Genomic DNA, 20,424 nt, shown 5'->3' on the forward strand with positions numbered 1-20,424 from the left:
GTCCCTTTCTGCCACAAAAGAGAAAGTTGATGTTCCTGAACAGAGCATTTATTTTGTTCACTTTGTTTACCTTTATTAGCTTTATTAAATTGAGGGGAATTTAATGTTACGTTAAACCAACACTCACATGCTCACAGCCCTACTACTCATAGCCTGGTTATTACAGTCTGCACAATAAGGTTAACTTAAACGTGACCAATAGAATTTTTTTTAAATATTCATATAGCTACCAATAATATATGTAATCTTCACTTCCCTCTACCATTCTAATGTCAGCATTAAAGCATAACCTTATAGCTGACATCAATGAAAATCATAAAGAGCACTGCAAATATGAAAAAGCTTCGTTTTGCTCACTGTGTGGTGTTCCAGGTTGAAATGGATTTAACCGTGGTTCTTGGTGATGCAAGCCAAAGAGAAAAAGCAGGGAAGAATGGGAAGAAAGACAGAAAGAGAAAGAGAAAAGCAAAGTCTAAGACAAGCAGACAACTAAAATAAAAGCTTTGACTCAAGCTTAGTTTACTGCAACTATGTAACCACTCACCGAGGCTACAACCAGCTCTCCAAGCAGAGTTCACAGGCAACAAAGCAGCAAGCGAAAAGCATGAATACATTTTCATATTTTCTTTACTACTTTTAGCACAATTGGCACACCAAATGCAACTATGACAGCATTTTATGTCAAATTCATAAAACATCTTGCTTCTGAATATTCACAGTGAATTTCAAAAAAACAAGGCAATGATTTCTCAAAAAATTATCAATTAAACTTTGCACTACACCACTGCCCCTGTTTATAGACCTTTCCATTTGGGGGGGAGAGTAGCTCCTATCTAGACTGCTACACGTGAATACGAAGTGCACAGGCTGCCACTATAACAGTGCTCTTTAGAGGGAGCTCATGCGGGTTCACAACAGTCAAGAAGGCTTTATAGCAGAGCTAAGGGAGCTCTCGTTGGAAAAATCTATAGACATTAAGTGAGTAGAATTACACCATAAAGTCAGTTAACATCTTTGTTCAACAGATATAAAAACTCTTAGGCAAATCATATAATGTTACGCAAAACTCTCATGCTGAATAAGCACATCAAATAGGATATACAATGAGCATGGACTGCTGCACTGTAAGCAAGGAAGCTGTGTATGGTTTACAAAGCGGCAACACAAAAAAGTACTAGTGGATGCCATACTCGGCAAGGGAAATACAAAGAAAAACTGCAGATACTATGGTAACCAATGGCACCAAAACAATATTTATGTCATTTTAAATTCCATGCACATTCACTCCCCTATATTATAGCATACAATGTGTACATGCGTGTGCATGTGTGTACGTATGTGTTTCTGTGAAACTAAAGAAAAAAATTTTGCCCAAACCATTTATATGGTGGCGGAGTAGCCAGCAAAGCTGTCGATCACAGACCGAGCAACTATGGCCAAACCCCGCGTCCAGAAACTTGAGCACACTTGACGCTTACTAGTGGCCTCCAGTGCGTGATCTTCATTGGTAGCTTGCGCTCGGCTCTGACGATTAGACTCTTGCATCTGCTCTCGCTGACCTTCTTCAGAGGCGAAGTCACTGGCCGCATTCTCTGCTTTTGCACGGGCATGTTGTCGGTTATAGTGGCACCTCTGCTGTGAATGCCTGTCCTCGTACTCTGATTGTTCTACAGCCAATAGCACATTGCGTGGTCTTCCTGCTTTTCCATTTTTGTTGGAGTTGTAAGTGTTGCAATGGTCTACCTCTACAATAAACAATATGGTTCTTCCACACCACAACAGTTACCGTGGCACACATCCCAGTGTTTTCCTGCCACAACTACCCCGCCATTGTATTGAGGGCAGACGACAGCAGACAGATCTAGACACAGCTGTGGCCGACACGGGAGCACTCCCCCAGTTCACAAGTGTGGCCCGCAGTGAATTCACATGTCCTTTCTTTCTTCTCCATTGTACTATTGTTTCAGGGCATCTACCAACCGGGAAAACCGGAAATTATCAGGGATTTTGAATAGTCTGGAAATACTCAGGAAAAACTTAGGCAATTTTTGCTTCTATAAGGGAAAATTCGTAATTTTATCGAAAGGTAACGAAAGTCGCAGTAACACTGGTTCAGAGTAACAGAGAGGAATCGTAACGGATCGTCTTTGACGCCGTGTCGATGACTGGAAGAGTTGCCATTGTACCGTTAATGACCGCGAAGCTGTCCATGTATCCCATAGGGTATAAGAACGTCTGAAATTTCGGACGCAAGAACCCTTCGCCATCCGATTATCAGGACTTTTTGCCGTGACCGTAAATACAAAATGGCATTAATCGAAGCCACCACCTTCGATTTTGAGTATCTGGCTGCCTCGAACCGGAGCTCTCACGCAGATCTGCTGGAGGCCGTAGCCACCACCACGGCAACACCAGGCCTAGCTGCTTCGACGTTCGCTATTAAGCTTATTGCTGTTCGGTGCCGTGTTTTTTCATTGAAAGGATTCGCCGCTGTCAGCAATCGCACAGACTCCACCTTTCTGGTCTTCGCAATTGGCTTCGAAGCTCGGAAAGCACAGCGCGTTGCATAATGTCGGTTTCCGAAAGTCAGGCTCGCCTCAGTACAGAAATGTTATGCGGTGAAGCATACACGAAATTATTGCGGTAAAGCATAATAAGTGTTTGACGTAGTAGTTCTGCAGAAACCCGCAAGGTGGAGAGAAGTAATTCATAAACGGAAAATCAGACATCCCCCCGCTTGTAGCAACTGCTACAAAGGAAACCCATACGGGTTCCTCAAAAGAAAAGCCTCAGAGTTGAAGAAAAATTCGTCCTGGTCCGGGACTCGAACCCGGGACCACCGCCTCTCCGGGGCAGCCGCTCTACCATCTGAGCTAACCAGGCGGCTAGCAGATGGCCGGGCGAAGTCGAATTTGTCGACAACACGAAGCAAAGGCAAGTGTTTGACGTAGTAGTTCTGCGGAAATCCGCAAGGTGGAGAGAAGTAATTCAAACATTGATTAGTAAACATTAGTTATATGGCCAATTGGTACACTTCATTAAACACCTAACAACCGGAGCCAAGAATATTGTGTTGACAAAAAACCTTTGAATGTCTTCACACAAGCCCAGATACATTCCATTATAAAGAGACCACACAATAGTACAATATAGCCAAGTTTTGTTATAACGAAGGTACATTCGACACAAAAATACCTTCATTACATCCAATATTTGCTATAAGCATACATTCGTTACATGCTAATATCGGGAAGCAGGGTGTTTGCCAAAGTGACATTTCCAAATTCCCCACGTTTTCCCACTTTTCCCTGAGTGCCATTGCAACATTCCCCGAGTGTCACAGAACTCCGTTTTATGTCCAGACGGGCTGACACCATCTCGCCCAATGCTGTCACTCTCTAGCAAGCATGTTAAAAAATCTACTATATAATCAAGTTTGAATAGTAAGGAGTACCATCCATTTTTTTCAAAAAGAAAACAGAAGAGAGGGGTTAGTAAAATGCACAGCGGATAAAGTATCTTCTAAAAAATGGCAAAATCCATTGCAAATCAAGTCGAAATTTTTCAAATACAAATAAACAAACAATGCATACAGAAGCAAATATTTTCAAATATGAGCTATTTCTATCAATTGATAGCAAGCTCATTGGTATGGGACCCGAACTTTGTCACAAGTGACATTCTCTCAGCAGGTAGGAAGTACACCTCAACTGACCTGACATACCCTCAGGCCCCGCACAACGCCTCAGTGTAGTGTTTCACTGACTTCAAAGAGTTTAGTTTGGTTTGGCTGAGGGACACCTGCATCTCAGCATCAGCCAACACTGTTTTTTTGTTTGAACTCAAGCTCCTTCATAGAAGCGGTAGCACACTTCCTTTCCCATTCATTCTTGAAAGTATCGACCCTTTCTGTTCTCGTCATTTTTCCGCCATGCGTTCGCCCCACAGACCATTTGAAGTATCCTCTTGGTCAGTTGTACAGTACAGTCCAATTTTTAGGACTCCCTTGGGGCCCACAAAACCGTCCGAAAAAATAAATGCATTCCTTTTACTGCCCCTAAGGGCTCAAATCGCCAGAGGCACATCCAAAAAAGCTCTCAAGGCTTGCCAGTACACTTATTAGGCATATCTGTGCTTGTACTGTGACAGGAGATGGTGAATGTACCCGTGTATAATGAAGGAATGCATACTGTGTCCCATGACAATTGCACCTTCCTATGCTTGTTGGTCCTATGCATATGCTTTGCCATGTAACACTCCTGTACTGAGGTGAAGCTGACTTTCGGGTAGCAGTATTATGCAACACGCCGTGCTTTCCAAGCTTCGAGGCCAAAGCCAAAGATTACAAAGGCAGAATCGGTGCAATTGCTGACATTGGCAAATCCTTTCAATAGAGAACATGGCATTGAACGACAAGAGGCTTAATAGCAAACATCGAAGCAGCTAGGCCTTGAGTTGCCGCGGTGGTGGCTATAGCTGCCATTAGATTTGCGTGCAAGAGGGGCGGTTCGAGGCGGCGAGATAATCAAAATGGCGACAGTGGTAGCTTCAATTATTGCCACTTCAGACCTGCGATCAAGGCAAAATGTAAAAAAAATGTCTTGCGTCCGAAATTTCCGACATTCTTATACATTGAGTCTATGGGACGTGGTGGTGTCGCAAAGCCGTCTGCATTATCGGGCATGCCCCAAAAGTCAGGCATCCTGAAAATCGGTAGAATGTATCTGGCAACTCCTCAGCCGACAACACGGTGTTAAAGCCGATTCGTTACGACTCCTCTAAGTTACTCGAGCCAGCATTTGTGCAATTTTCATTCCCTTTCAATAAAACCACATAATTTTTTTTCTTGATAGAAGCACAAATTCCCTTAGTTTTCCCTGAGTATTTCCAGGCTATTCCGAATCCCTGACAATTGCCAGTTAACCTGGTTGATAGACACCCTGGGAAGTCAAATTTTAAATTTGTTTTGTAATCTACAATAATTTGTTATATGAATGCTCGTTACATACGGGTTCGACAGTATATAGATAATTTTGTATATAAACATATGCAGGTGTAATACTCAACAAAAAGTTCAGCCAATTTCTGATTCCAAGATCCATAGACCACATCTTCCGATAGTATCACATTTGGGACTCCTCAACCATGAAGTTTTGAGGGGTGGAATTGTACAAAGCAAGCATGCACCCATCACACTGTGACATGCATGCTTATGTTAGCATGTGATTCCTTTCACTGTCAGTACTCCTACTAAAAATAGTAAATTTTTACTTTCATTTGTGCTCCTTGAGGTGCATCTTTTAAAGAGACACTAAAGGTTACTATGAAGTCAAGTTAAAGTGATAAAGTAATGATCTAGAACATCTAAGGTGTCAATATAATGGCGAACAAAGCTTTAGTAACCGAGAAATTGAGGTAAATGCATGACACAATTTAAGACCCCCCAGCGACATTCCGGTACTAGCCCGATGACGAAGGCACTCCTCATCATAATTTATGTCACTAGTACTCAACTACTCGTATTAAAAAGATCATTTCATTAGATTATAAGACGGGAGAAAATGCTACTTGTTTACTTCGATTCTAACAAAAATAACATTTTGACGTTATCCTTGAGTAGTGTGGGTGGCAGAAAGGTTTCGTTTTCGCACGACTCTGCGTGCTCAACTCTGTGGCCCGCGCGCTTCGCAGTTTCAGTTATTTTGTTATCGCGTTACACTGCACTGGTTCTGCTGGCTCGCGAAACTTGCATTTGGGACAAGCAGCAAGAATGCACGTCCATGTGATGTCGTGGGATGCGCGAACGGTCCGCGGAACTTGGCCAAGGGCAGTTGCAGCGGCGAATCCAACATTACTTATCACTTTGTGCCAACGAGTGAACCTCTCCATTCGAAGTGGTTAAGTGCCGTAACTCCGCCACAGTGCGTCGGCAAAGAGTCGAAAAATCGCATAGTGTACTCATTGCACTTTCGTCCAGAGGATTACGAGTTCAACGCTGACTTACTGAAGTCGTGTGGAGTGCCTTCCAAAGCAATGCTTTCCGGTAGCACTGTTCCGTCGGTCTAGCCTGCATTCTCCGAAGCGCAAGAACAACTGGAGGTCGAAGACAGGGCGGTGAGTGCGGCATTTGGTTTTCACGAAGGAAAAGCTACAAAAGTGCAAATATGTACAGCCATGACATACAGTTGCCGTCGTAGACGTACGCAACGACGCCAGCAGCGCGGGCATTCAGCAGCGGGTCACGTTCATCAGTACTTAAATCGCTGAAGTCGAGCCCAGCATCGCGAGCCAATATGTCGTCAGGGTCGTCCACTGCAACGAGCGTCGAAGTTGGCGTCGAAAAATAAAGAACCAGCCTATCGTCGCACACTTTCCCTTCCGCTAGCCACCATGTGTGCGATCTTGTACGCATTCCAAAATAGAACGGAGGCGGTCCGTTCCACCGAGCCACACACTATTGGTCAATTTGAACTGTGACGAATGCCATAACATCAATTGTGACGTTATATCTGCTGTCAATCATTCCATGTCGTCTGCTATCGGACGAACACAATGGAACGGACCGCTTATTTCGTGACGTAAAAAATGAACCGCCTCTGTTCGATTTTGGAACGCGTACAAGATCGCACCCCATAGTTCCACTTTCGCGCTGCTGTCGGCTCTGTCTTGGCTCCGTTTCTGGCCGGGCGTTTGCATTTTGCGCAGAAAAGCCTTAGTGCCATCTGCGGACGTCGTTTTACTCACCAACGGCGCAACGTCACTATGAGACCATGACGTCACCACTCCTCAAAAGGAGGGCGGGCGATATGAACTGCACTAGAGGTACGCAGACGCTTCAGAACGAATTTTCTCTTAAAACAAGCCACTTCTTCGCATGAAACAAGTGTTTTGAGGTTTCTGGGATGGTATTTCAACAGGCCACGTTGACTTAATATTAACCTTTAGCGTCCCTTTAAAGGGCCTTTCACCAGGCCACAAGGCGAACTTCGGTTATATGCTGGAAGTTGTTACGTGTCCTCAAGAAAGTGTTCTTCCGTAAAAATTTTTCAAATCGGCTCATTAATACCCAAGATATGAAATATTTCAGTGTCGCGATCCCATGATTTCAGGAGGCGAGCTTCACTGCAAACAGGGACGCTCGCTTCATTTGCCCCGTCTAGCCTCTGCAAGCGAAATTCTTTCCCTGCGTTCTCCCATACCGGACCTCGAGGATCGCGTGACGTATATGTCAAGGGCACCACCTTCATATTTTTTTTTTTCACTTCACCTGTTTTTTGTTTTTTTTTCGGTGCGGAGCACTTTCGCTGACAACATTGTGCCCGAGCGCTTGAGATTAGACAGTCGTACGTACAGGAAGGCCAGTTCATGGGAGAATATGCTTGGATAAGTCAAGCCACAAATGCCTCCAGTGTTTGTCTCCCTGTGGCAAGATTCATATCGAAGGCCCTTTAGGAGTACTTCCCACATCCCCTGTGACACAGGGGAAGTGGCTTTAGTGAGGAAATAGTGCAAGCCCTAGCTCGTTCCAAGGCAAGGGAGCACGCGGCCGAGGCATTGTAGGAACGTCCAGTGGTGGAGGAAGCAGGTTTGACGGAGGATTCGTCAACCAGCACCAAACAGGACAGCGCTATAGGGGATATTGCGGAAAGTACACTAGCTAATTAAGAGGTCAGGAAGGCACCGGAGCCTGAAATGTCTCGAGAGGCAGAATGCAGAAGAAAGTTATTGAATATAAGCTCTGCCACATTGATTACTGAACAGGAAAAAGATTCCACCCTGCGTAAAGGCCAGACGTGAAAGAAGTTGTGGCCAAACAGAATGTAAAGTTCCTGAAGAGGGCAGGCGTCCTCTATAGAAAGTACGCCAGTCAAAAGGGAGTGCAATTTGACAAACTCATGGTGCCCCATCCCTATCGTGAGCAGCTCCTGCATGTGGTACAAGGGGATTTTTGGACAGGGCATCTGGGCATTCGGAAAACAAAAGACAGCTTCCCGCAGGAATTTTACAGGCCCGGCGGCTTTCGGGAAGTAGAAGCATTCGTACAAAGCTGCGACACATGTCAGCGCACAGGCAAGCCTGGAGATAAGGCTAAAGCGCCAATAAAGCTTGTTCCCATTATCACGGAGTCGTTTCGCAGGCTCATAATAGACACAGTGGGACCCCTTCCTGCAACGCCGTCTGGCTATCGGAACATTCCCACTACACTATGCCCCGTAACGAAATTCCCAGAGGCAGTGCCCCTCAAAGAGCTAAGCTCGGTGGAGACCGTCAACGCGCTTTTGTCTGTCTTCGCGCAAGTGGGGTTTCCCGACGAAATCCAGTCAGGTCAAGGATCCGTCTTTACGAGCACACTGACCTCAACGTTTCTGGAAACGTGCAGTATTAAAATCATTCACAGCTCAGTGTACCACCCGCAGTCAAACTCGGTAGAGAAAGTCCACTCAATTATGAAACGGCTTTTCCGAGCACTTTGTTATGAGCACAAAGCCGATTGGGAGGCTTGCTTACCTACAGGAATGTTCGCACTTCGAACTGCCCCGCACAAAACCTCATTGAAGAACAAAGTACAGGTTCAATGGGAAGGACCGGTTGACATAAATCAGAAATTATCTGAAACAAACTATGTAATTATGGTACCGGGAAAACGAAGGACACCACAAGTGTACCACTTGTATTAAAACCCTACTGGCAGAGGAAGGCCATTGTGAACATGTCCCTTAACCAACCTGAGGAGATGCCTGTCGACTTTTTTTTTTTTTTTTAATTATGGGGTTGTACGTGCCAAAACCCCTTTCTGATTATGAGGCACGCCGTAGTGGAGGACTCCGGAAATTTCGACCACCTGGGGTTCTTTAACGTGCACCTAAATCTAAGTACACGGGTGTTTTCGTATTTCGCCCCCATCGAAATGCGGCCGCCGTGGTTGGGATTCGATCCCGCGACCTCGTGCTCAGCAGCCTAACACCATAGCCACTGAGCAACCACGGCGGGTCCTGTCGACTTTCCGGAGTTGACATCAATAACGGGGGCAAAAGACATTCACGAGACCATTGACAAGCTAGTAGAACAGGCAGAGTTGAATCCCAATCAAAGGGCCGAACTGAGGGAACTCGTGTTTGAATATAAGGACATATTTTCAGACACACCTGGCAGAACCACTGCGATCGTTCACAATATCAAGTTAACCTCATCGGACCCAGTTCGTTCGAAAGCTTATCGCGTTTCACCTCGTCAACGTCAAGTCATGGCCGCTTAAGTAAACAAGATGTTAGAGCTAGGTGTAATCGAACCAGGAGAGAGTGATTATACCTCACCTCTTATCTTGGTTGAGGTCCCAGGTAAAGAGCCGCGACCGCGTATTGACTACCGCCGGCTCAACTTAATCACGAAGGACCAGCCCTACCAAATACCGCATATCGAGGAAAAGCTTGAGTGAGCGAGCAGTGCTAATTTCATCTCTAAGCTCGATTTAGTCACAGGGCACTGGCAGGTTCCGTTGACTGAGAGGGCAAGCAGGCTTGCGGCGTTTATTTCCCTGATAGGAACCTTTAAGCCGAAAGTCCTGAGCTTGGGATTCAAGAATCGTCCCGATTGTTTCTCTAGCCTTATGGACCAGGTGCTATGGGGAATGTAGGACTTTGCACTTCCGTATCTCGCTGACTCCCAAATGCCAATTGGGGCGCACGGAGGTAGCTTATCTAGGTCATGTTATAGGGCAAGGCCATCGTCGGCCTTCAGAGGTTAAAGTGGCCGCAATAGACAGCTTCCTGCAATCCCGCACCAAGCGGGACATCAGGTTCGGTTTGGCAGATTATTACCAAAGATATATCCTGCGTTATTCCGCGATTGCAAGTTCTTCAACTGATGCTCTCAGAAAAACAACCACGAACGGTAAAGCGGGATGACGCAAAAGAAAGACCTTTTAGTATGCTGAAGAAAGCACTAACAAGTCAGCCAGCGTTGAACGTGCCCGACAACTCTAAACCATTTTTCAGTGTGATGCCAGCGACAGCGATGTGGGGGTGGCGCTTTGTCAAAAGAGAGATGAAGAAAATGAACACCCCTCATTGTACACCAGTAGAAAGCTTTCAGTTCGTGAGGAAGCACACAGTGCATCAGAAAAGAAATGCGCCTGTGTGGTACGGGCGGTGCAGAAGCTAGCTTGCTATATCGCTGGTTAAAGGTTCACCATAGAGAATGACCACTGTCCCCTCACATGGCTGCAGTCTGTGTCTACTAAAAACGGCAGTCTTTTGTGCTGGAGCTTGGCTCTTCAACATTACACCTTCGATATTCACTATAAGAAGGGTAAACTTAATGGCAATGCCGACGGTCTGAGTCATTGCACCTAAAGTGGCGAAAGCCTCATGCTCATTCTGGTTTCCGTGTCATTTTTACGCTGGTATTTTTTTCATGCGTTTTTTTATTATCGCGAAGTTGTAGTTGATTGCTAGCTGATTTTAGTAACCACGTCTTAACGTTTTCAAGAAATTGCTGTTTTTAGTTTTGGGGGGGGGGGGACGCGCAACAGGGATGGGAAAGCAGTAAGGTTATCTCTCTCTCTCTCTCTCTCTCTCTCTCTCTTTTTTTTTTTGGTAAAGCCTGGTGCGTCTTGCGGGAGGATGGCCTTGTGCTCTTACTTAATGGTTGTGGGTCCAGCACTGTTCTTGAGTGATTGTTTGTCCAAAGAGGAGACGAAAAGTTGCGAGACCTGTTTCACCGGACCGGACCAGGGAGAAAAGGCACACAAGCGCCACAAGAACTGATGAACGCCTCCCAGGAATCTACCAGCTACGAACCAAGGGTTTGTAACCCCGGAGGGAAATTCTGCTGCTGAAAAGCCGATCCCTCGCCCAGTGGTCCGCGTCGTACGCGTCGGGATCTTCCTCCCACGCCGGAGATGCTGTTACGGTTGGAACGTAACACCCTGGGCAAAAAGGATGCTCAAAGACCATGCCTAATCGAAACGAAGAATGGATTCATAATTTGCTATGGTTGTCTCGAGTGGTTGCCGGTTTGCCAGGCACCCCGCAGTGATGACCAGCCCCTTTGTGAGTGCGACTCCACGGGAGCACCTTTTCCGCGAACTGTCCAATTCTAGGGGTGACCCTTTCCACGAACCAATGTCGCCTAGAAGAAAAGGATCAGCCTCCCATCCTCGACCAGACTCCGTGGGTTGCCGCCAGAGGAGACAAGTATGTGCAACGTCACCTGGGAGAAGGGATCAGCCACCTACGATCCCGGACCCGAAGGTTGCCACCAGAAAGGGCAAGCCCGGGCAACATCGCCTGGAAGAAAGTATCAGCTGCCTACGATCCTTGACCCGCGGGTTGCCGCCAGCGGAGGCAAGGAGGTGCAACGTCGCCTAGGAAAGTGGGAGCCGTCGCCAAGCACCTAAGGGACTCATTGTATATCACGTGACGTTGACGTGAGCAAGATCCTGCCTACGATTTTAGAGGGCCTATTTAAGGGGCCCTGCAATGTACTTTTTCAATTCATTCATTCTCTTCTTCTGATTCTTCACCAACCATTGAATAAACAGTGCAAGTTTCGCACTAAAAATCGTCTCGTCTTTGCCTGGTCGCCATGGTCTACAGGACGCCTGCAGCCCGCCAACAATGCCACGCTACCCAATAGTAACGCCGGTCGAGGTTCGAGAACCAGGCGTCGCAACAGCATGCATGTGTTTATATTTAAAACTTGGAGGCGGTGCCATCTGGTGACTATTCCATTTTGTACAATTTTAGTAACGTGCCTGTGCCCCGAGATATGCACGTTAGAAATTTCAGCCCAAGCCGTCTAATTACGCATGCGAGACAGCGGAACCTGCTATGAGGTTCCTCCCTAGTGTGATGCAGCTGTTGTGTATGACGCTCCGTCTGACAAGAATACGGGGTGACAGGCGACGGTGATTACTTTTCAGTCTTGGCCACTGTTCTCATTTGTGGCCAGCGAAACTGAACGATGACATTGCGTGGCGGCTTAGCCAAGCTCTTTTTGGAATCAATGACTTGCAGAGTTAGCGACAAAGAGCGGTGCCACCGTACACGTACTTTCAAAGCAATCAAGTGCAAGATTACAATACTGGCTTTGCTTTTATTATTTTTTATTTCTTATTTTTTGTTTTTTTCATTTCGGAGGCTCAAAGTCATGCAAGCACTAAGCCTGAAACAAAGATGACAGCTGCCGGGCAGCACATTATTTGCCAGTGGTGTTCCAGGGACGCTGTACCTGTCCGTAGTGTGTGATTTGAGGGCCCTGCATTGCCTACGCCTGAAAAACTGCTGTGAAATAGAAGGACGACTCAACTGCCGTCAGTAGTGCACTTCATTGGTGTATGCCTGATGATTTTTTTTTTATCCTTCGCAGTTTTGCGAAAGTGCCGAACAAATCAGGCATTGCCTTGCAAGCGCATCGAGTGAACCCCTGAGCTTCCATTATGTGCCTTTACCTTTGCCACTTATTGCCTCTACTAAGCTGGGCTGCTAGAAGAAACAAGCCCTGCGTTGGGACCTTGCTTCGTCTGGGTCGAGGTACTATTCTACGGCTGAAAAAAATTGATGTAGTGCTATCAATGGCAGAGATGAACGGCAATACCTCATTAGCAATGAGTTTGCACACGCGTCTCGCCATCTGGATCGGCGAGTTCCAATCAAAACAACATTTGTTAGCATTTTCAGATGTTTTTGCACAACAGGCTCAGTACACCGAAAAGACAGCCCAAGAAGAGCATCATTGATGACTATGAATATGACGTCCTTGCCTGCGTGCATGCAATGCCAAATGTAAGTATCACAGAGATTTCTAAACAATGCGGGAAAAGCGTGGGAACAGTGTACAACGTTCTAAAAAAGCTCGAGTTTGATCCATACCGCGCGAGTCTTCATCAGGACCTAACAAAGTGAGGCAGACTTTTGTAATTGCACCCTAATAAAAATTGACCAAGATAACGATTTTTTACGAAGAGTGATTTGGACTGATGAAGCTCAATTTTGCAGGAACAGCACAATGAACATTCCCAACGCTCACTACTGGTCCCAAGGAAATCCTAACTGGCTGCGGCAACACAAGCACCAAATTCGCTGGGGTCAAAATGTATGGTGTGGCATACTTGGGGACAGAATCATTGGCCCTCACTTCTTCGAAGGGAACTTCGATGGAAAGAATTATGTGCACGAAATTCTTGCTGGTGTTGTCAATAAATTTGCGAGTCTCCTACTCAATGAACTGCGGCAAGTTTGGTTGCAGCATGATGGGGCCCCACCACATTTCTCCTCCACTGCAAAGAACTGCTTAAACTGTAATTTTTCACGGCGGTGGATTGGACGCGAAGGAGAGATGTTTTGGCCGCCGAGATCCCCTGATCTCTCTCCGTTAGGCTTTTTTTTGTGGGGCTACGTGAAAGATTGCGTTTACACAGTTGAGCCCACTGATGTCAACAACAGGAACACGAGAATAGTTACCGCCTGTAGAAGCATCGACCCGGAAATGCTGCGCAGAGCTGTCGACTCGACGCAAGAATGGTTCAGGTGGTGTGTTGCGGCAGAAAGCAAGCATTTCGAACATTTTTAAACCGTCGGTTTCTTGGCAATTGTCATAATTCGAAGTTGAGTAAGATTTCATATCACTCTAAACTAATATTGTGTAAGCAATGGTATATTTGAAGCAAATTTCTAAAACGTTTGTTTTCTTTGTATGTAGGCCATGAATTCACACTGTACTAGTTTTTTTGTTCTTTTATTCCCACTTCTTCCTAAGTAATGCCGGAATTGGAGCTGTGTGTAACTAAATAAATATGAATTTGACTGCGTGGACACAATTTCATGCTTTGTCACAAGGACTGGTAGATGCAATCTCTCTATGCAAATTCTCTTTACGCATGTGCAAGGCGCCCAGGAAACTTTAGCGGTGTTAGATAAGGACCTTTTTCCTGGCATCATTCAAGTTCACCCGACCACATCCAATCACCGTCGCACCCAATTAATGTGCGCAGAAGCGCATCTAACACGTTCCCGAACCTGTCAGACAAGCTGGCGACCCCCACCTCGTGCGCCGCACGTGGAGCTATTGTCCCACTGCTTGACTCTTCCCTAAAGTGCAACGGGAGCCTGGCACAGTTCCAGGTAATCTGGGTCCCGAGCGAAGTTGTTTGGCAGCTCTGAAAGTTCGCTCGAAAACAACCCCTATCAGCCGATTGTGACGGCACTTGCAAGCCATGAGGCAACGCCGGTGGCAAGTCACCCGCCTCACAGTGATACCCTTGGAGCAACCCCCATCCGCGGATTGTGACGGCACTTGCAACGGCGCCTACCATTGGAGCGCGCTCAACGAGTGGCCAAAAATGACGTGACCCCGAGACACCGAAAGGGTTAAAAACGAGAGACAGGGAGCCAAGAGGAGCATTCCTTCATTCATTCATCTCTTTCGGGCTTCATGCAACGGGCCGCAGCGTCCGATTTGCTGCCAGCCATCAATGACTTTATGACTTAATTACTTAATGTTTTTACGGTAAGTAATGTAAATAAACCTCCAGTTTAATCTCAAAATCCTCAACGTCGGCAACTCCCGCACTCAACGGCAAGATCCAATAGTGGTTAATGATGTGCTGTATGGCAGCTGACGCTGTCACTTGATGTTGTGAGATGGCATTAATTTCAGTCATTCTGCAAACAAAGCTTCCATTATTAAAAAAAAAACAGCAGAGCAGTATCGCTGCAACTGTATGCATAAGAAGTCTTAAGCAGCACATCGTCTTGTCACCCACTCTACTAGCAATTGCTCAAAGAAAAAGGGCTCATCTCATGTCGCCCACACAGTCATTCTTTAGTTTCGCTGGCCAAGAACGGAAACGCTGGCCGAGAATGAAAAGTCACCGTTGCCTATCACCCCACATTCTTGTCAGACGGAGTGCCATATAGTCACCAAATAGTCACCAAATCCCACCGCCTCCGAGTTTTCAATATAAACATACATGCTAACTGCAGTAAATAAAAAGTTTATAGAATTTAAATACTGACATTACGACAACAATAATCCTCACAGTTTGCGCCCGCCTGCCCACATAACCTAGGTAGACAAATGGCTTTGGTGTACTTTTCGTACTTTTCTTAAAAACCCAGAAAGTCTAACTTTGAACACCCTGTATATACATATTGAGTGAGTTTTTACAGTAATAGGAGGCAATGCCAGGCAGAAAACTGGAAGTGGGCTTCACAATAACCCATCTATGGCTTCATTTTGGAACTATGCTAACCACAAGTGTATATTACGTTTGCTTTACATTACGTGTGTGATATCACTGCAGTCAAATCTTGCATCAGTCTGTCTCCTCTAACCATGCTTTCAAGAGAAAGCGAGTCAAGTGCCAAGCATCTTCCTTGTTGTGTGGTGTACTTGCTTTAAACCAACAAATGATGCTTGCAGCCTGCCATTCAGTGTTGGCTGAAGACATTTAGCTGGAAATTGCACACTTAATACCAAAACACAGCAAGATTTCTTTTTTCTGGTTCATTGCCAGTGGGCAACACTCAGTCATAAAGGGTTAAGTGTGCACAAAGCACAGTGGGGTCACACATACTTCATTAAAATATGAAAGATTAGGTCACACTGTTTGCAGTTAGGGCAATATTCTACAGTGAATACTTGAACACTCCTCCCTTTAAATGTGTATAGTGGTGCTACAATCACAAGGATTCATGTAAGCTTTCCTTGTAGAAGAAGTGTCCTTTTATAGCAGGCATTTAGGCTTTTTTAGCTGGGAATTGCCAAAGAGTAAATCGCAGACGAAAAATACATATATATATATATATACACATACAACACAAGCTCTGCAACTCTGAAATAATTTTATAAAGCTGTCAAGACACAAAAATTGTGCAAACTGACATTTAGAAGAAACTACACAAGATAAAGTTTACTATATCTTATGTATTTTAAGACAGAGTGATGACCTATAAAGTTATGAAATGCACCATGTGGCAAGTTGTTTACAAAATGGTGGCATTAACAAAATAACAGATTACATATAGAAGGTGGAATCTCACCCTGCAATTTAGGTGTATAATTTTACTTATTTTGGAGACTAAGATTGTAAATGCTAAGGAAAGCCTCCTCTGGCCCCAACAGTGGTTGTCTCAAAAACATTTTGCCTTCGTCTTTCTGGCACTCAGTAGTAAGGCAATGTTTCCCATCTTTTTTGCCGATTTGATTTAATCCTGAGAAATTCTCTTCATTTGTCGTTGTTCCAGTAACTCAGAATTACTCTAGGTTTACTTCCATTTTGTGCTCATTATCGATGCCCCGGCTTCTAGCTGCTGCTACTGTTGTTGCCTACTGCTTGCAGGCGGATCTGTACTGCTCCGAGCCGTTATAATAGCCTTAGTGAAATGCACAATAGAAAATGCAGAGGACGATTCATAACACGAAATACTGACGCGCAACCACACAGACTTTAAAACTGCAGAAGTGCCAGCTCTGGTTTCGTTTTCACAATCATTGCCACCAGACCTACAGCAGGAGTACTTGGGGCAGTCATGCCACAATTATTGTCAAAATGAGGCTTTTGTAGCCCCATGTAACCAGATTTGGCATTTATAGTAGTGCTATAGTACAGTAGTTTATTGTTGGCAAATGTAGCACCAGTTCCACTACCGAGTGTGGTTTCAGGGATCCAGGAACTATTCGTTGTTAAACAGTTATCACTAAAGCATGGTACCCACTGACAAGTGACCAACAATAAAGAGACAACAATTCAGGACTTATATGTACCTCCTTATTCACAGCAAGATTGCATATAGCAAAAGAGAGAACCAAAATTGCTTTGCAATCAACCACCATGGTGTAGTATTCTTGCAATTATTATGTCCCCAACTTTCTTCAACAGTTTGGTCCATCTTGAATTGGCTTCCGGGGAAGGAATGCAAGACATTTGTGCATTATACTTAGGCTGTGCATTGAACCTCAGGTGCTCTAAATTAATCAAGAGCCCTGTACTAAGGCATTTCTCATAGCACCTAAGCTGCTTGGGACATTAAAACCATACAACAGAAAGGCACCAAAGAAGGAGCTTGGTACTTGCACAACATACAGAATGCAAGCAAACAAAGTGCAGATTTACAGGGAGAAATCAACATATCCAAATCTCCTAATGAGATGTTTGGTAAGGTACCCACTGCAGTGGCGCAGTGGCGATGGCATTTTGCTGCTAAGCTCAAGGTCATGGGCTTGATCCAAACAACAGCAGCTGCACTTAAATGGGGACCAAATGAAAGAACATGTGTACTTGAAATTAGGTGCACATTAAAAACCCCAGGTTGTCAAAATAATTCTAGGATCCCCTACTGTAACGTGCCTCATAATCAGATTGTGCTTCTCACATGTAAGACCCCTGAATATATAATCATTCTGTTTTCTAAGGTAGTAAATATTGATGGTGGTCTCTGGTTCTGTAGGGTTCATAAAATTCTACATACATGCAGGCATTTCAGTAATGTTTTGGCAAAAATGATAAAATAATTTTATGAACCTCCCAAAACTGTGGAAGACAGTCATTTTTTCCACACAATATGACTGCAAATCAAAGCATCCACAAAGTCAGGCATTTCGCAGACAAAAGTACCAATGCACATATCGTACAGTACACTTCTGTTAATTTGACTCCAGTTAATTCGGTCCCTTAAAATTTTAAGGCAGCTTGTCGGGTGCGTATCATGGCCACACACGCTTATATCGCCTTCCGTTTCTCTACCACGGTTGAGCTTTAAAACCACAGCGCTGAAATTTTGCTTCAGAGACTTTCCCTTCCTTCCTTCTTTTCCGCCCTTAAACTGGCTCTCTTAACGACTACACGCAGAGACAAAGCAACAGCGCGCGCATTAGATCCCATAGATGAGATGAATATTTACAATTATTATTAGGGTTAATTATATTCGAGTGCTGATTGCTGTGCTATCGTGTGTTAACGAAGCTTTCCCTCAAGTCTAAATGTTTTAAGGCAGTTTGTCGTGTGCGTATCATGGCCACGCACGCTTATATCGCCTTCCGTTTCGCTACCACGGGTGCGCTTTAAAACCACGGCGCTGCAATTTTGTTTTCCTTCCCTTCCTTCTTCTCCGCCCTTAAACTGGCTCTCTTAACTACTACACACAGAGACAAAGCAACAGCGCGCGCATGCGATCCCATAGATGAGATGAATATATATATATATATATATATATATATATATATATATATATATATATATATATATATATATAGAGAGAGAGAGAGAGAGAGAGAGAGAGAGAGAAAATTATCAGTCATATCTCTCGTACTATAGCCCTCTGGGCCGTTTCCATTTTTTTTTTTTCTTTCGAAAGTAGTCCGATTAGGGTTATTATAATTACACGAAGGTATTTCGCCCTCGTCAGCAGCAGTCCTTGAGATAGTTAATCTGGCGGCTAGCTTCCCACGCTATGCGTGCCGCCGTCGCACCTGGTTAAGCTGTTCCTAGACGCTAGAGTTATAATATGTCCGCGCAACCTTGAGCGATCGGAAAGCGCGTTTTCCCCTCTTGGCTGGCGGAGAAGGGAGGCTTTGTGTCCGGCCCGCAGAGCCCCCCCCATCTCAGTAAGGTGCCTGGTGGTGGTCCCGTGCAGACGATGACCTCTCGGTGAGCGCATATTTCCCCCTCATCTTTTAAGAGGTTCAATACTTACAAGCATTTGTCTCGCAAACCATATTTATTTAAAGGAAATTTTCCACGTCTCAATAATTTCTCTCGTCGTATTCAAGTGCTGATTGCCGTGTTATAGTTTGTACACGAAGCTTTCCCTCAAGTCTAAATATTTTAACGCAGTTTTCCTAGTCTCTAAAGCCGCTCGAGCTCGCTCTTCTCCTCGGGCGGCCATTTTTCCAAGAAAGTATGCCTTCCAAGCACTCGGAATCAGCAAAAAACGACTATCGCGGACAACATCAGTCCATTTCCACGTAAATATGAGGCTCGGAGCAGGAGCTATGGCACTTCAAAGTAACCTGGGGCCTGACGAACCAACCGATTGAGCTATCTTTCCGGGCAACATCCAATGGTCACGAGTTCAAATCGCCTGTCATGTTCCTTTTTCTTTCCGCTTTTTCTTTCTTTCTTTTTAATGCCTTTTCCTTTATTTTACCACTCTACGGGTACCCTCCTAAAAAAATATATATATATCTTCAATTATGTATGGCCACACATGTGCAGGTCATAAATACCAGGTTCTCTAGCTGAGTGCCATCCGTGCGGTATAACCGAGCTCAGATTGGTCCACCTTGACTGATCAAATAGGGCACCACTGTAGGTTAAATGAGGCGTACAACTCCTGCGGGACCCGCCGTGGTTACTCAGCGGCTATGGTGTTAGACTGCTGAGCACGAGGTCGCGGGATCGTATCCCGGCCACGGCGGCCGCATTTCGATGGGGGCGAAATGCGAAAACACCCGTGTACTTAGATTTACGTGCACGTTAAAGAACCCCAGGTGGTCGAAATTTCCGGAGTCCTCCACTACGGCGTGCCTCATAATCAGAAAGTGGTTTTGTCACGTAAAACCCCATAATTAAATTTTTAATTTAACTCCTGCGGGGAAGGTAGAGTATCCGCCTCCCGTGCAAGAGGACCGTGATTCAAATCCTGATGCCGCACAATTCCTCACCAGAAAATACAACAAAAAAAAAAAAAAACGTGTGTTGAGAAAATTGCACAAACAGGCCTGGAGTGCGGCCTGATCCCGGTGACCAGAACCGGTAATGCACTCTCTCACCAGAGCAGGATTGGCCACCCTGGTGCAGTACTTGGCCACAACCTCCTATATGAACCCAACAATCAAACCCTGGCCCTCAGTCCCCAGCAGCTGCGAAGCAACTGACCACGGCGGCGGTCAGACCTGCGACGCTGCAGAGGGTGCTAAGAATCCCTGGCTCCGGACAGGCCGCCATTGGAATATGAACCTGGCAACGTTTAACGCTAGAACGTTATCTAGTGAGGAGAGTCTAGCAGTCCTATTGGAGGAATTAGAGGGCAGTAAATGGGATATAATAGGGCTCAGTGAAGTTAGGAGGCCAAAAGAAGCATATACAGTGCTAAAAAGCGGGCACATCCTGTGCTACCGCGGCTTAGCAGAGAGACGAGAACTAGGAGTCGGATTCCTGATTAATAAGAACATAGCTGGTAACATACGGGAATTCTATAGCATTAACGAGAGGGTGGCATGTCTTGTTGTGAAACTTAATAAGAGGTACAAAATGAAGGTTGTACAGGTCTACGCTCCTACATCTAGTCATGATGACCAGGAAGTCGAAAGCTTCTATGAAGACGTGGAATCGGCGATGGGTAAAGTCAAAGCAAAATACAGTATACTTATGGGCGATTTCAATGCCAGGGTAGGCAAGAAGCAGGCCGGAGACAAGTCAGT

General features: G+C 45.3%; 1 protein-coding gene across 6 annotated transcripts in view; it reads right to left on the reverse strand.

The window, feature by feature from the left end:
* The window catches only part of Galphas (G protein alpha s subunit), a 218,032-nt gene that overhangs the window by 90,775 nt on the left and 106,833 nt on the right, over positions 1 to 20,424 (reverse strand). For 4 of the 6 annotated variants that reach the window (XM_055061898.2, XM_050193607.3, XM_050193609.3 and 1 more), the window contains exon 10: positions 358 to 396. The exons of the other annotated variants lie outside the window; for them this stretch is intronic. In XM_055061898.2, coding sequence (XP_054917873.1) covers positions 358 to 396 — 39 coding nt within the window. The remainder of the gene's footprint in view (positions 1 to 357; positions 397 to 20,424) is intronic. 6 annotated transcript variants of the gene reach the window in all.

The sequence above is a fragment of the Dermacentor andersoni genome, chromosome 1, assembly GCF_023375885.2.
Source record: "Dermacentor andersoni chromosome 1, qqDerAnde1_hic_scaffold, whole genome shotgun sequence".
NCBI classification, from domain to species: Eukaryota; Metazoa; Arthropoda; class Arachnida; order Ixodida; family Ixodidae; genus Dermacentor; species Dermacentor andersoni.